The sequence below is a fragment of the Thermobia domestica genome, chromosome 15 (genome assembly GCF_964235325.1).
Source record: "Thermobia domestica chromosome 15, izTheDome1.hap1.1, whole genome shotgun sequence".
Classification (NCBI taxonomy): domain Eukaryota; kingdom Metazoa; phylum Arthropoda; class Insecta; order Zygentoma; family Lepismatidae; genus Thermobia; species Thermobia domestica.
Window position 1 is genome coordinate 130,158,674 of NC_137468.1, and position 17,091 is coordinate 130,175,764.

General features: G+C 33.7%; 1 protein-coding gene across 6 annotated transcripts in view; it reads right to left on the minus strand.

Annotated features, from left to right (window-relative positions):
- The window catches only part of Vps13D (vacuolar protein sorting 13D), a 571,041-nt gene that overhangs the window by 101,557 nt on the left and 452,393 nt on the right, over window positions 1-17,091 (minus strand). For all 6 annotated transcript variants that reach the window (XM_081740126.1, XM_081740128.1, XM_081740131.1 and 3 more), the window contains exon 57: window positions 368-548. In XM_081740126.1, the coding sequence (XP_081596252.1) occupies window positions 368-548 (181 nt within the window). The remainder of the gene's footprint in view (window positions 1-367; window positions 549-17,091) is intronic.

Consider the following 17,091-nt stretch of genomic DNA (forward strand, 5'->3'; position numbering starts at 1 on the left):
CCATAGGGTAAAAACGGGTCATATATAGCGATGAACGGTTGTTTGGAATTGATTCAGCGTCTGAACAAAATATATCATCTTCACCCGAAACTTTCTATTAAAACCGGAAGTAGTAAAAATCTACAAGCACTTAAGGTTTTAATATTGAACTCACAGAGCTAAAACGGTAAGAGCGAGAAGCGACTTTTTGGAATCGATTGACCATCTCAAGAATAGGTTATCCATAGGTTCCACCTTTTCGTATTCCTCTATTCAAACCGGAAGTGTCAGAAATTAACCATGTCCAGAATAGGCTACCTTTATAATGTCGACTTCAAGTTTTACAATTAATAAGAGGGTGTTGCGAAAGAAATGAGATATAATTCACCTGGGCGAAGTCCAAAGAAACCATCCTTAGCTTGGACACACATATTATTATGAGCACAGCACAATCTTCCATCATCAGTAAATCTCCAAGTCTGGGTTGACTTCCTTCGTCTATCTGGTTTTCGTAAGACTAATGGCACATACTGAGAAGGCTGCGGAGCTGGCCCAGCAATATCTAAAACCTAACATATTAATAAGCAAGATTAATAATCATTCTCACATGTGTACATATTTCGTATGCTTCTATAACATGCATTTATATCTAACGGCTAATAATTATTACTAATTCATTAAAATAAACTGGTATAGTATTAAACAATTTAGATTTCATCTCTATACTATCCATATGAGAGACTACTGTAAATGCGAAGGAGCTATAACCAAATGTACTCTATCTTTAGCTGATTTTATGTAGACTAACAAGAAAGTTCGGCAGAAAGAAAAGTAGGATATTACAATTCACTCAAAACGTACACAAGTGTCTGCTGTATTACCGTGTAGCATGTATCTATTGATCAATGTTGAATGTTGGGAAAATAAACAGTTCATTTGCCGCAGTGCACCATAGTAATGATAGCAGAGGTCCTGGTTGATGGCTGGTTCTTTGATTCGGAGCTCAACATTTCTTTTCAGAACCAAGAAAATATAAGACGTAGACCCACAGCTTAAGAGCCTGACATACTAAAAATAATACAAAATTTACCATTTTTCTTTTCTTGTTTTTCATAAGCGAAAAAACTTTATGAAATGCAACTTACCACAATCACACATAATGTTATGCTACAACGGAAAACATGAACCTGAAGAATTTTCAGTGCTGCCATCCACAGAAATGACAGTGTTGCCAGAATAACATTTCCCCCAAAATCTAAGTTAAAGCAGTAACTAGAGGAACGAACTCAACTGCATTTGATTACGCATCATGTTTTTGTACCCTGCGAACTACTTTTTAAATAACATTATTATATAATTTTAATAACTGCAAGTTGAAACTATTTTGTTTATTACGAACTAAATACAACTATTATTTAAGAAGTGGTTCACAGGATTCCAAGACAACTTGATACGTAATCAAATGCAGTTGAGTTCGTTCCCCTAGTCGCTGCCTTAACTTAGATTTTTGGGGAAATGTTATTCTGGCAACACTGTAATTTCTATGGATGGCAACACTGAAAATTCTTCAGGTTCATATTTTCTGTTGTAGAATAACATTAGAAAAATAAAAACTGCTGAACAAGACTGCACTTATTTAATAAAAACACATTTACACGTGACGTTTCGATCTTCTAGCCAAGATCCTCATCAGACGTACACTCTCGTCTGATGAGGATCTTGGCTAGAAGATCAAAACATCACCTGTAAATGTGTTTTTACTAAATAAGTTCAGTCTTATTTAGCAGTGTTTCTCATTTTTTTGATTTTATTTGCAAGACGTATTACTATGATTGTGTGTCAGTTAGAATAACATTATCTATGACTAGTAAGTTGTACTTCATTATCTTCTTTCACTTCTGAAAAAAAGCAAAAGAAACATGGTAAATTTTGTATTATTTTCAGTATGTCAGGCTCTTAAGATAAGCTACAAAGCACTAGAGCTCACACCAGGAATCGAAATGGTCTCCCGCACCGAGAATAACGACGGAGATCTGGGCTCGATTAAATACATCCTGAGGAGTAACTCCAAGTGCATACAAGCAGCAACAACTTTTGGTTGCCATGGGTTTTATCATTAACAGACTAATGGACTACAATTATTGTAGCACGGCCTTTTCATCACAAGTAACATTTCAACGTCCAAAGCCTCCCTGTTACTCCGCACAATGAAAAAACTGCATTCTTTACGATGGCTTTACTTGTCGAGCAGTGTTTGTTTATCAGGACTTTCAAATGATATTATTGTGATAGAGTGTGTAACATCCTTGATGCCTACTGAACAAATAACTTGTTAGTGTTTAATTCTAACAATCTTGAAGAGCTGATTGAAGACCGCACGAATGATGTTTTTGAACCAATCACTCTGGTATGAAGGGTGCCTTTTCATTTTATATGCCATGAAATGCTTTAAGCTCATCAATACAATGTTTATATTGCCTTTTGACTTTTTTTTTTTTTTTTTTTTATCAGATTTTACTCTATGCAACCTTCCAGAATTGATTAACAGTCATTGGGTGTCTATTTAATTTAATTCATTCATTCATGTGTTCTCTTTCATTATAGTAGTTATGCTTCATGGCGATTTCATATTCAAACTTCAAACACGTTTTACCAATTACCAAGACTATAGTACACGAAATGTACTTTGTAATACAATAGAGTTCTTTGTTTAACGTTCACTGCTTTTGGTTTGAAAGTTAATGAGATTCAAGAAGGATTAAAAAATTTACGATGAGAGATAGAAAGAAATACAACAAAGACATACAATTTATTCACGCTAACCTTGTTCAAGGTTGATTATTCTTTTAAGTAGACATTATCAAGTTCGCCAGTGAGTTGTAATGAAACAGTTCTTAACATACAGCAGAGATGAATATAATACACTGAAGAAAGTTTTAGCTGTTAACGTGCACTAAAAGTATGAGAGAAACAAATGGGTTCGTGAATGTGGGAAAGCAATGTAAAGTGTGATGTAATAGTTCCACGATCTATTTTCTCTGTAAAGATGCGGGTAGAATAGTTTTGATGTCAACTATGTAAATCAGGTTAAGAAACCTGTTTTATGGCACTTCTGGATCATGACTAGTGTTGTAAAATTTCCGGAAATTTTGAACCTGCTGGTAAAAAAACGCTTTTTTCCGGTTTCTTTCCGGAAAAATTGGGAAAATAATAAAAATCTTTGTATTAGGTTAGTTTTACTAGTAATGGGACCTTTTTTTTTTCTTGAACGCATGAAAAATGTAAGTTGAGAAATTTTAATATAGCGAACATAAAAAAAAAAAAAAAAAAAAGTATTCGAAAATAAAATTGTTGTAATTATTCTTGAAAATTAATAGTCTGTACTCATTTTCTTCATGTACTTTTTAGTCGTTTACACCTGGATGTGCATTAATTACAGAACTTTTACAATTGGATACACATCTACCATAATGAAGCGTTTCTGTTTTGCAACAAATAGGGCTCTTGAATGAAACTGAGTCCTTAATGTGCTCTTTGATCTGGTGAAATTTTGTTAATTTTAACCAAATTATTTCTTAAAAGCAAGAGCAGTAGGCAAATTTCTCTATTACTCATGCACTTAGATATATAATTACTATCATTTAATATTCAAATACAGAATGTACAAAATGAACTTTATGTACAAAATTTTGTAAGTAAACAAATACCTGTTTTCTACTGCGACAAATTATCTATATATATAAAAATGAGAGTGAATATATTTGTAATTTAAAAACACTTGAACCACCATATTGATCTCAATAAAAATTTTCAACATGGATGAATTTAGGGCCTGGAATAGATTTTAGCATTTCCCTTTGAAGGTGCAACTTGTAGGAAGGAAATGAGAATATATATTGAAAATTACCGATCTTGGTGTCGAACCCATTGTTTTCAGGGTTGCTAAGATGAACAGTGACATTTTCGATGAAGCTTAAATTCAAATTCAGCTCTGCAACTTGGAGTAAGGGGAAGGGGAGGTATGAAAAAAAAAATAGCCAATATCAGTATTGAATCCATAGTTTTCGGGGACGCTGAGGTGAACAGTGACACTTTCAATGCCGTTTAAATCCAAATTTATCCCCGCACATTAGGGGGAGGGGAGGGTAGACTATATAAAAATGATGCAAAATGATCGATATTAGTGTGAATCCATAGTTTTCAGGATCCCTGAGATGAACAGTGGCATTTCCGATGCAGTTTAAATCCAAATTCAACGCCAAAACTTTAGAGAAGGGAAAGGGGTGATATATATAAAAAACGATCGAAAACGACTGATACTAGTGTCGAATCCATAGTTTTCGGGGTCGCTGAGATGAGCAGTAACACTTCTAATGCCGTTTAAATCCAAATTCAGCGCCGTGACCTGGGGTTGGGGAGCGGGGAGTTATTTATGCAAATGATCGAAAATGACCGATATTACTGTCGAATCCATAGTTTTTGGGGTTCCTTTGATGAACAGTAACACTTCCGATGCCATTTAAATCCAAATTCAGGCCCATAACTTGGGTAGGAAGAGATATATAAAAATAACTGAAAGTGGCCGATATTAGTATCAAATCTATAGTTTTCGGGATCGCTGAGATGAGCAGTGACATTTCCGATGCCGTTTAAATCCAAATCCAAATTCATCCCCGTAACTAGGGGGAGAGGAGATATATAAATACGATCGAAAATGACTGATATTAGTATTGAATCCATAGTTTTTAGGGTCGCTGAAATGAACAGTAACACTTCCGATGCCGTTTAAATCCAAATTCATCCTCGTAACTTGGGGGCGCGGAGAGGTGCCCGATATTAGTGTCCATGGTTTTACGGGTTCTGAGATGAACATTAACACTTCCGAAGTTGTTTGAATTCATATTCAGCCCAATTAGTACTAGTGAAGGTGGAGGGTGACATGTAAAAGTAATTGAAAATGACTGATACTAGTGTCGAATTCATAGTTTTTGGGGTCCCTAAGATCATAGGTGATAGTTTTGGTGCCATTTATACCCAAAATGAAACGTATTCTCCCCGTGCGAATAACGGGTATTCTGCTAGTCTTTAATAATAACGAACGGAAGTTACACATGCTAAATTTATTAATATATTTGTCGCTGCTCAAATTTATGCACTTGTACGGCGTATGTGCGTATATGTAAACAAGATCATCTCTCTTTTTGAGTTGTTCGAAAAATATACAAATAATAAACAGGCATTTTTATCAGAAATCAGAAAGCTAAAAAGTAAAATTAAAAGCTTTTGCTTTAAATATTTTTCCTGCTAGCGAAATACATTGTATACATTCTGCAGACACGTTACAGCAAATAAGATTAGCATCAGGCGAAGAAATAGTTTTTAAATTATATTTTCCAGGTTTTGCCAATATTTCCGAACAAAAGATTTTTTCTAATGGGTTCAAAATTTTCGGAAATTTTACACAGCACAAGGAAGATACGTATCTCCATAAAATATTTATTTGATTTTAACACACTAGTCATAACTGAAATGATTCTGGCCCTGTTATTTTAACACTTCCTTGCCGTAAAACGGTAACTTTATAATATTACTTAAGATAATTTAAATACGTCTATATTAATTAATCTAACTACGATTATATTTTAGTATCTTTTGTAGCCATAACTCCATTCTGTCGCGGTGTTTACTTTAAAGGAGTGGTGCAAATATATTTGTTGCTACAAAATTTCCCTATTCTAATACAAGAAGTATAACTACTCACTGATCTTAACTGTAAACTAGTAAATATAAAATAGTTTTCATTTTAAAAGCATAACGTAGCGTATTCCAAAATTTCAATTTTCCCCAATTTTTCCGTTTTTTTCCAAGCTCGGGGAAAAAACAGTAAAAAACTTTTTTACCCAAAATTTCCGTTTTTATCCAGGCCTTTACAACACTAATCATGACTGCCATTTTGAAACCAGTTATATTGGATCAACGTCAAGGTTTTTTTTTTTTTTTTTTTTTTTTTTCTCTCAAATCGAAAGGAATCATGTGGGGTATCGAGAAACAAGAGACTTTCTCGAGTAATGCAATACACTAATTAGTTTGTTCATATGCGGAACGGTTTTCAACTTACAGTACTTAAAGGCTGATAAATTCGTTGTTTGTAACATAACAGATAACGACACTGATAATCAACATAGCCCCATATAGCATTCTTAGCGGACAAAATTACAGTAATGTGAAAAGTTTAAGTCATCAGCATTCATAAAATGGTCTTGACTTCGCCACTTTACTGGAGCGTTTACATACTGAAACTACTATGGTAGGTAGTAGTGGGCACACGATAGGAGAAAAGAAATATTGGCTGCTAATGGTATTCCTGGTCGTAGCAGCAACGGTATTAGTTAGAAACCTGAAGCGAAGCGTGTACAGTATTAAAGAGATGTAATCTTTTTTAAATGCGAAGTTGTGCATAATTTGTTGTGAGGAATATCTATTGTGTTTAGTGTTTTCTTAATTTCACGAGGTGCGAATGTGCGAGAAAGAATGAATGTGTATGCAGGCAACAAAGGTAGTCGAAAAACGACGCGGAATGACGTTAAATAAGACAAATATTACCACGTATCTGTTGCAACAGTTCTAAACGTTACGATTCAAGCAAAAAGGAATGAATATAACAAAACAGGAAAAAATCAATTGCAGATGACATAATTGAGTTAATATTAGGTATTATATTCATTGAGTTGATATCTATGTTTGATATCTCCTTATCTCCATCTATGTATTCCACTAAAACAACTCTCAAAAATGACTGCAAGGAAATCTTAAGAACTTTTACCCACTTCGAAAAACCACCCATTTGTAGGCTAATCAGGACGCGGAACTTTTTTTTTTTTTTTTAACTCAAACGTATATGCAAATCAAACCTCCATAGGAAATCAGAGTAATCAATCTTTATCCTTAATACATTACTTGCACTAATGAAAAATTGTCTACAACAATACTGTATAGAAGTATGAAACTTTTTTTTTTTTTTTTGTACTCAGTAAACTATGGTTTAAAGTGTTTGTGGTGTTACTAATAAATCAGAGTAGTCAGTCCCTATAATTAACACAGTGTCTCAAAAGTCTCCTAACATAGGGTAACTCTGTTATTATCAGAGTTACAACAAAATGTAAGAGGAAAAAACCATCTTTAAATATGATGTTTTCAATTCAAAATGAAGGAAATGTTTAAATCGGACGAGCCGTTTGGACTGTACACTCTTTATGCGGCCAATGTTAAATAAAAATGCAACATTGCCATTTACCAGGACCCACAACATATGTGAATGAAGTTACTGTCTTTTACGCTAGTATGTCGATGGCCAGCTCTCATTTCAAACAGTAAATTCATTCATTTGTGTTGTGTTTCCAGGTAAATGGCAACGTTGCATTTTCATTTAACATTGTGTTAGCCCAAGAGTGTACAGCCCAAACTACTCATAAGATTTAAAAATTTTTTTCACTTTAGATTGAAAACATCATATTTGGAGATGGTTTTTCCTGTTACATTTTGTTGTAACTCTCATAATAATGGAGCTACCCTATGTGAGGGGACTTTTGAGACACCCTGTACATTTCTTATACTTTTAGAAATTTTTGTCAAAAATTCTGAAGAACGGTGTGAAAAATCATTTTTTGCACTTAATCAGCTGTACTTATAAGCATCTGATAATGTTACTTAGCTTGATAATATAACTCCAGCTTTTATCTAATGAGCCTTGATCATGATTTAAGTCCGGTTTCCTCGTCCTAATAAAGTAGGACTCGTATATGGAGTTCTCAATTTGCAAAAAGGTCCTACGAATAACTGAAACTTATAAATGCTATGTTCTTCCATTTATTTATTTATTTATTTATTTATTTATTTATTTATTTTATTTCTTCTTCTTCTTCTTCTTCTTCTTCTTATTATTATTATTAATATTATTATTATTATTCCCATGTAAGATTTTTCATAATTGAACTTCACTAAATACGCATCAGAGGAGCTATATTCAATTAATTTCATAACTGATTTTAGCTCATCATTAAAGACATATTTGTTTGCCACTTTTCACACTGTACATGGGAGTTTAGGCAGTGAAGAAAATTAACTCCATTTCGTAGTAATATCACAATCTTTGACTAAACATTTGTTGCGTAATGTATGAATCCATAACGCCCCTTATTTCCATTTTCCTAATATAGTTTTGGAATAACAAATAAGTAAGTCTAAGTTGTAGTAGACTACTTTTAATCCAAGTTTGTTCCAGGTTATTTATTTATTTAAAGAAACTAACTTACACGTTCTAAAGAAAAAGTAATCCACAAATTCGCTTTTATTTAAACAGATGAGCTGACTTTTTGTGAATATAGAAATTTGAAGTGCTTGGTTTTCTAAAAATATATGTCTAGGAAAAACAATAATTCCAAACATGTAATGATGAACAGATAACGTTGATTATTATACTTGTCCATATACCAATTACATGCATGTTTCTGAAGAGCCTCTTTCGCACGCTGGCAGATTATCATGTCCATATGATGACACTCTGTCCGCTGCACATTTGCATTATGACTGCTGACTCCATGTTGCAAAGGAAAGTCCTCACCGGAACTTATTCTGAGACGACGGTGTTTTACCTTCATTGGTGCCTCACTTCACATAATGTGGCAGATCTATCCTTTGGTAGGTAATGAAGCTTACAGGTATCAACTATGTTTGTTGACTGATTGTTTTGGAACTCAATGCTCCTTTTCAACATCGAGGCTACATGAGACGTGAACCTACAGCTTTATATAGGTATGAATCACATGAACTCCAACCAGGGATCGAACCCAGATTTCCCGGAATGAAGGCGCCATATAGCCATGAGAAAGTTCTCAACTGAACTTCTGTGCTGCGCGGTGGAAGTTTACTATTCTTATCCAGAACGATCTATACATATCTATCCAGAAGGACACTTGGAGAGCAATTATCAATGTCCATTATCTATTCTATTTTCATGTTACGTTTTTCTGCAAGAAAATATGAAGTTAATCCATTGTTGTATAGTATATTGTAAAAACACCTAATTCTATTGTGAAGGTAATAATCCTTGGTACCTTGAACATCCTTTGTATTTTCAAACAGTTCCCCTAACATATCTCAGTTCAAATTTTATGTTTACAATAAGGCAAGCTTTGACGGAAAAGGTTAAGTATGTTCCTTTTATGAACAGAAAATAAAATGCATCAAGTCTTACTAACATATGAAAACTAGCTTATGTGCACACAGCAGAGAAACTGAACATACGAACACGTTGCCGTGAATGTTGGAAACAACACGACTGTTGTAAATTAATACTCACATTCACCGTTTGAATTTGTGAATATTGGAGATGTCATTACCGACTGGCTAGTCTCTCCCTTCCCCACTGGTCTAGTGGCTAGCACTTTTGATGCACGGGGTACTTTGTTCGATTTTCGGTGGGAGAATATTTAAATTTGATTGCATTACGGCGGTTCGATTCCACATTAAACTGAAGGTCTACGTCTTATATAGCATTGGTGCTGAGAACTTTAATAACAACTACTACTAACTAGGACTCAACTCTACTTCCCACTTTCTTGCACGAAAATTCGTCAATCAAAATATCTACAGATTAGGATGTTTTTCTCAAATTAGTGTCTAAAGATAATGACAGTTCGTCACATGATGATCGAGGAATAAAAACAAACACAGAAAATTGACTGTCATCGGTTCTTCGAGTAGTAGAAGAAGACCGCTGCAAGTAGAAGATCGGTGTTAAGAATTTTCAGCATATATTTTTCAAGGTTCTTCAATTCCAAGCAAATTGGTATTGTTTGAAAATAAAATAATTTAGGGTAATATAATATAAAAGCATAGTCCATTTCATTCAATCAACAATAACAGGTGTAATAGAGGCAATCGCAGCTGATATCTGATTACTATGACATTTCCAGCTTTGAAAGTAACATATACAGAACAACAAAGATCAAGAAATAACGCTGTAAGTGCACACATGAAGGTATGTAGCCTCACCACTGGGTCACGTTTTAGATGTGCTCGACGCTCCTTAGCGTATAGAACACTATCTATCTATCTATCGCTAGCTAGCTCGCTACAGAGAGAGAGAGAGAGAGAGAGAGAGAGAGAGAAAGAGAGAGAGAGAGAAAGAGAGAGAAAGAGAGAGAGAGAGAGATAGTAATATACAAGTGGTCTAGTTGCGGAAATTTGTCAGCAAAAAGACCACTTTTCATTATCTACTTTTATGAAAGTAGCCTATTTGCAGATTGAGGTGGTCTATTGGCGGAATCTTGGTGGTCTATTGACTGACTTAAGAAATTTGTGGTCTAAATGCGTAATAAGGCTTGCCAACCTCTGCATTCTCTACAATATAACCATGCACAGTAGATAGCATCACTGCTTGCCAATCGTGCGATTTAAGGTTTACCGCTAGTCGGCCATACTGGCTTGGGTTTTCTTGGGTAAATCCTATTTCAGGGGTAGATGTATCTTATCATTTCCATCAGAATCTATACTTCTTCTCTAAAAATAGTTCGACCTTACTAGTTAATCATATTCTATTTTTCTCACGAAAATGACTACGCCTTCTTATATTCACTTGACATAGTTCTTATCAGCATAAGCTGCAGGGAAGAATTTGCCATTAATATTACTCCTAACAGTAATATTTTGTTCTATGAGCTGGCTTTCCTGTATACACTGAAACTGATGGAATAATATAACTACATGAAATTTTACAGTAATTTATTCATGGAATAATCTATTTCTACACTTAAGGTTTATAAAATGTTCGTATCAATATACTTCTAAAACAACTAGATTTTCTCCTTAAATTCTACAATAGATTATTGTACATTTATTGTCCAAATATGAGATATGCATATTAATCGATAAATCTAGTTGAACCTAAGAAAATGACATACGTGAGGATAAAACCTTTTGTGTACTTTTCGAGAAACTCTGCAAAAATAAATATTTATGGTGCTAAAAAAATGATATTAGTGACCAAAAATAGCAGGCTCATTAGGCCTATTAAATCGAAATTGATATATTAAAAAAAAACACCATAAGCCTTTTATTATGACACTAGCAAAAAGGCAGTACACTCTTTGGTTAAAAATACAATAACTTAAAATTATCGTTAACTTTAATTTTAATAGAATATATAAAATATCCAGGATTGTAATTGTAATAATTTCTCCCCTTGAACTGAAATCACATGAGCTCTGATAACAACTATAGCAAATATGTGAAAGACGTGTACGAAATGCCCACCCGCCACTTTAAAATTTTGATTCAGAACCGAAGTGATACATTCAGGTCCGTATTTGCGTAAGTGCTATTCCGTGCTCGACCACAGGGTGGCAGAATTTAGTGGGCTACAAAATTTTGGATTTTTTAAAATTCACAAAAAAGAAATATTTAAAACTAGCAACCCGCAAGTTCCGCGCAAGCGCGAGAAAATATCTTAATATGTTTAATTCGCTCTAATTACAGTAGTTACTAATTAACTTGCTTATCTGATTATTTTTAAAAAGTCATCCTCTCCTTCCCTTACCCCAAGGGTTGAGGATGAACTTGAACACAATGAAAACTGATATCGTTGAACTCAGCGACCTCGGACACTATGAATTCAACACTAGTATCTGTCGGTTTCGATTATTTTTAAAACCTCGCTCCCTCCCTGGGGAGTGGAGTATGACCTTAAAGTTGAATTGGATTAAAACTGTCACTATTCATCTCATCGACCCCAAAAACTATGAACTCAACTCTAATATTGGTCGTTTTCGATTATTTTAAAAATGCTCCATTTTATTCTTATGAGGACTTTGCAGCCCCATATCTCAGCTCAACTCTGACCTAGCAACCTGAAACAGTCATTTGGATCATTTCTCTTAGAGCTTTAAAAGATATTAAAATTTTATGTTTCAATCTATTATTGTTCTCGAGTTGAAAAGCGCTACAGACAGCTTATTGTATTATTATTATGGATGATATTAAACCATTGCTGATGGTGAATAATGCAAACAGTTATTTTTCTTATCAGTTACCACCAATAACTATTGGTGTCTCAGTGATGAATGTGAGCCAATCCCAGCTTCAAAATCACGTCCCCGTTAGATCTCTAGTAGGCTACTCTCTAGAATAGAATGTATTTTCTCCGGACAGTAAATTAAAACCCACATGAATAAATTGCATGCCAGTATTGAGAGAATGTGTCCCGAATGAATGAGTGGTTAAGCTCATTGCCTTGTAATCAAAGAGTCCAGGGTTCGATTCCCAGTGGGGACACAAGAGGTTCGGATCCCAATTGCGCTGTAGGTCCCGTCCTTGGTAAGTCATCATCATCCCATGGAAGGCAATGGCACTATCCATGGGTTCACCTTGCCCAGGGACCTTGGGTTCAAACACCTATCTTTGGATAGAATACGACATCGTTATCATCATTGAAAGAATTAGGCCATTAAAAATTACGTTGTAACTTTTGTAACTTGTAATACCTAAACTGCTTCTTAACAAGAGCTGGTATGTTTGAAAATTACGGCTTGTTTCCTTGTTTGAGACATAAGTTTGTGTGGAAGGTGGCGGCAAATTATCTAGAGCACACGGGCGCACAATTTATAAATACGGGCCTGCAAACATTTGCTTTTCGTTTGTTACCGATTGTTTTGAATAATAAATCGTTTGTTTCGAAAAACATAGAGATATATACAAAATTAAATTAGATTTACTCTGCCCACCCCCCTATCAAATTTCGATTCAAAACCAAAATCAATCGCACGTTTTTTTTTGTTTGTTATCGATTCGTTTGAAGAAAAAATCGTTTGTTTCGAAACCTTTCAAAAAATATTTATAAAATAAAGTTGGGGCAACTTCACACTGGCCTCCCACTTTCAAATTTTGTTTTAAAGCCGACGTCAAAAGTTTGTTTCTCGTTTGTTATTGATTGTTTTGAAGAAAGAAAAGAAAACGTTTGTTTCGATATACGTACTGAGATATTTACAAACAGTTAATTTTACATTGGGGTGTAGCTAACTTTACTCTCGACTCACATTTCAATTTTGATTCGAAATCCAAGCCAATCGTTTGTTTTCCGTTTGTTATTCATTCTTTTGAAGAAATAATAGTTTCCTTCAAAAATTATGAAGAGATATTTACTCTTTCAGTCCTTCCCCTACTTTTAAATTTTGATCCAAACCCGAAGCCAATCGTTTGTTATTGATTGCTTTGAAGATAAAATTTTTATTTCGAAAATCATAAAGATATATTTACAAAACAAATTTGGAATACGGCCAAATTTACCCTGGTCCCTCTACTGACAAATTTCGATTGAAACTAAAATCAATCGTATATCTGCTTTTAATTATTTTTTTTTTAAGAATAGTTTATTTCGAAAACCATAAGTAGCTTTTGCCCCCCCACCCATCAAAAAATGGGTAATTCAACTATACACTGGCCTCACAACCAAATTTTGGTTGAAAAATGAAGCTAATCGTTTGGTTTTTCTTTACTATTTATTGTTCTGAAGAGAACATCTTTATTTCAAAAATACAGAAAGAGATTTATACATTAAATTTCGGATGTGGCAATTCACCCTGGTCTCCTTACATACAAATTTCGATTGGAAACCAAAATCAATCGTTTGATATGGGTTTGTTGTTGATTATTTTGAAGAAAAGTAGTTTGTTTCGAAAAACAGGATATATTTACGAAATAAAGTTGATGAAGGTGTTTCTTTCTCGATCGTCGGTGATTGTTTTGAAGAAAAAATCGAAAAACAAAAAGAGATACTTACAGAATACATTTGCTGGGCCACTTCACACTGATTATTCTACTTTTAAATTTTGATTCAAAACTCAAGTCAAGTATGTTTTTCGTTTCTTGTTGATTAGTTTGAGAGAAAATAGTTTGTTTCGAAAAATAATAAGACCCATTTACAAAATAAAGTTGCGTGGGTCAAGAGACACTGACCAAAGCTTAAAACTTTACTTTATTTTAAATTATAATTTGTAACTGTTTCGGATATCTAGCATATCCTTCTTCAGACACGATCGAAATTAATGAAAATACAGACATATATATAAATGTTGTTATAAAGTTTTAAGCTTTGGTCAGTGTCTCTTTTGTTAAAACAATTAATCCAAAGCCATGAATAGTCTTTTAAATATTAAATTTCAATAAATAAAAAAAAAAAAAAAAAAAACCTCAACCACTTGTTTTTTTGCGTGTTTTTGATTGTTTTGAAAAAATCGAAAAGCATTAAAATATTTTTATAATAAGGTTGGGGTCATTTTCAGGCTTGTCCTGCACTTCCAAATTTTATTCAAAGCAGAAAGCATTAAAAATGAGATGAGGAACACAATAAGTAGTGTACGCAAACATTCACCAAGGGGAGTTCGGACTCCCATGTTCATATAATTTCAAGTGTTTATATATATATATTACTTCTTTTACATAAATTGTTGCTCAAGTGCGATTTCAAACCCCGAAATCCCTTCCTTTGCGTACGCTACTGAACTGAATAATATTAATTGAAAGTAGCACGTATTTTATGGTAGTGCAATACATTTTATTGCTATAAAAGTTAAAAAAGGAAAAGGCCAATAATTGTAATAATAATACCTGACACGACACACATTCTATAAGAAACTGGTACGGTATTTCTTACTTTCTTTTAAACTTTGAAAGTAAGAAGTGAAACACTACAACGAATACAGATTAGATAATAACGCTTTAAAATTGCTTTATGTATTACAAATTGAGAAGAAAGAGAGTAATACTATTTGATGGAACAAAGATTGAATAAAAATAGTGCTTCATTCTCTCTTTATACATTAATCAAGTAAGAGTGTCACGTGTACACCAGGTAATGGTGTTTGGTTTCAATGGCGTGATATTTTTTAATTATTATTGAAATCATAAGTGGTTAAAATTTATATCGCTCCTGGTTTTGCTACAGCTATTAGAGTAGAGATGCAATATGTTTTTAGGATGCTTAACGCGTTAGATACGGTAGTGTAAAACCGAATTTGGATCTCAGTGCTATACGAGTCACTGTGTGTCTGGTTGAAGGTTTGTCCGTCATGCTAGTAATGTTAAAAATCTGTAGAAACGAAAAAATCACAAACGCACAGAGGTAATACAATGCATACAATAGTACCGCAAAGAAATGAAATATCGCACGTGCCAGCGGTGACTCGTAACGTAGCGAACGTGATTACAGATGATCGCTTCTTACTACATAATACAGTTTTCATTTTATGACGATCAAAGTTGGAACCGGACTCTTATCGTTTTTGTTGTATGTAGAGCAATATTGAAACTTAAAGTCGTAGCGGAATTCTACCACTTTCAGTTTGAGTGGATACTTCAGGATGTAAATGATTGTATTCTCCAGACGTTTAATCGATTGCAAGAATTTGCTTCTATTTATTACCGTTTTTACTCTATAGCAATCAGCGTTAAATCCGGAAGTAGTTAGATTACAATGGGGAGATATATATTTTTGGAGCGCTTAATTGATTACAGAAAACCGCTTCTCGATATCTACGTATTACAGTTTTTGTCTATGGCAATCAATGTTAAAACTGGAAGTGAATGATTTCTGTCACTTCCGGTTTGAACAGAGGGTTAAGAGAGAAAATGGTGATTAAGTTTAGAACACTTAATCGATTCCAAAAAACTGTTATCACTATCTGTTATCGTTTCTGCTCCATGTATATTTATTTTGAAACCGGTAGTTTCGGAATTTAAACGAATTACATCTCCATCCTTAGCTTTACTACTACCTAAAGTGTTTGAATTCTACATCTATTCTTCCTTCTCATTTTATAATATATAAAGCTATTATAAATCATTGCATTATTATCCAATATGTATTCGTTGTAGTGTTTCAATTCTCATTTTCAAAGTTTAGGATAAAATAATGAAATACTGGTTCATTATCAAATCTGTATTCTTCCCAGGTATTATTATTACTGTTATTGGTCTTTTCCTTTTCTCAATTTTTAAAGCAATAAAATGTATTGCATTATCATACGATATGCGCTCCTTTAAAAGAATATTATTCTGTTCAGTAGCGTACGCAAGGGTAGGGATTTCAGGATTTGAAATCTAATTTGAGCAAGATGTTATGTAAAAGAAGTAAAAGATATATATACTTGAAATTATATAAACTTGGGAGTATGAACCCCCCTTGAGGAACTTCTGCGTGTGCTACTGATTCTGTTCCTTTTTTTTAATACTGCTTTCTGCTTTCTACTTTGAATGAAATTTGGAAGTACTGGGCAAGTGTGAAGATGATCACCAGCTTTATTATTAAAATATGTTTAATGCTTTTCGATTTTTCTTCAAAACAATCAATATATCGTTGATTTTGGAAACAAACATTCTTCCCCTTAAAATCGATCAATCACAAATGATTGACTTCAGGTTTGGATCTAAAGTGAAAGTGGGGGGGGGGGGGTGAAAGTGTAAATATGTCTTAATAATTTTCGTCAACAACAAACAAAAAGCAAATGATTTATTTTTGTTTCAAGTTGAAATTTGAAGGTACGGGGGCAACTTCACACACGTATGTGAAAGTGGTCTCTTGGGACAAATATTAAGTGTGATTAACTGGTCAGCCAAGGAAACTCTGTCTACGTAATTCTCTACATCTTCTCCTTAATGCTACTTTTTTGGAAATATAATTGTATTTTTTTTTTTTTTTTCATATTTAAGCGATTGAAATCTATTTTTAATTTCGTAGCCTAGCTCCGCAATTAGACCACAAAAACACAATGTTTCAAATTAAGTAGCACGTAATAAAACATTAGTTGGACAATAATGTTAATCATGTGACGGTTTAAAGGAACCGTATGGTGCATTTTCTTATGTCAATTAGGAATTCGTGTTCATAAATTGAATGTCACCATTAACTTACACTCGGTTTCAAGAATTTGATTTAAAACACCGGTCAAATGACAATGAAGTTTTCAGGTAGGAGATAGTGCCACTGAATTCTGCAAATAGACCACAAGCAGCTTTAATTATTGTATGTGCATTATTAAGCATCTTAATGAAAATATTGAA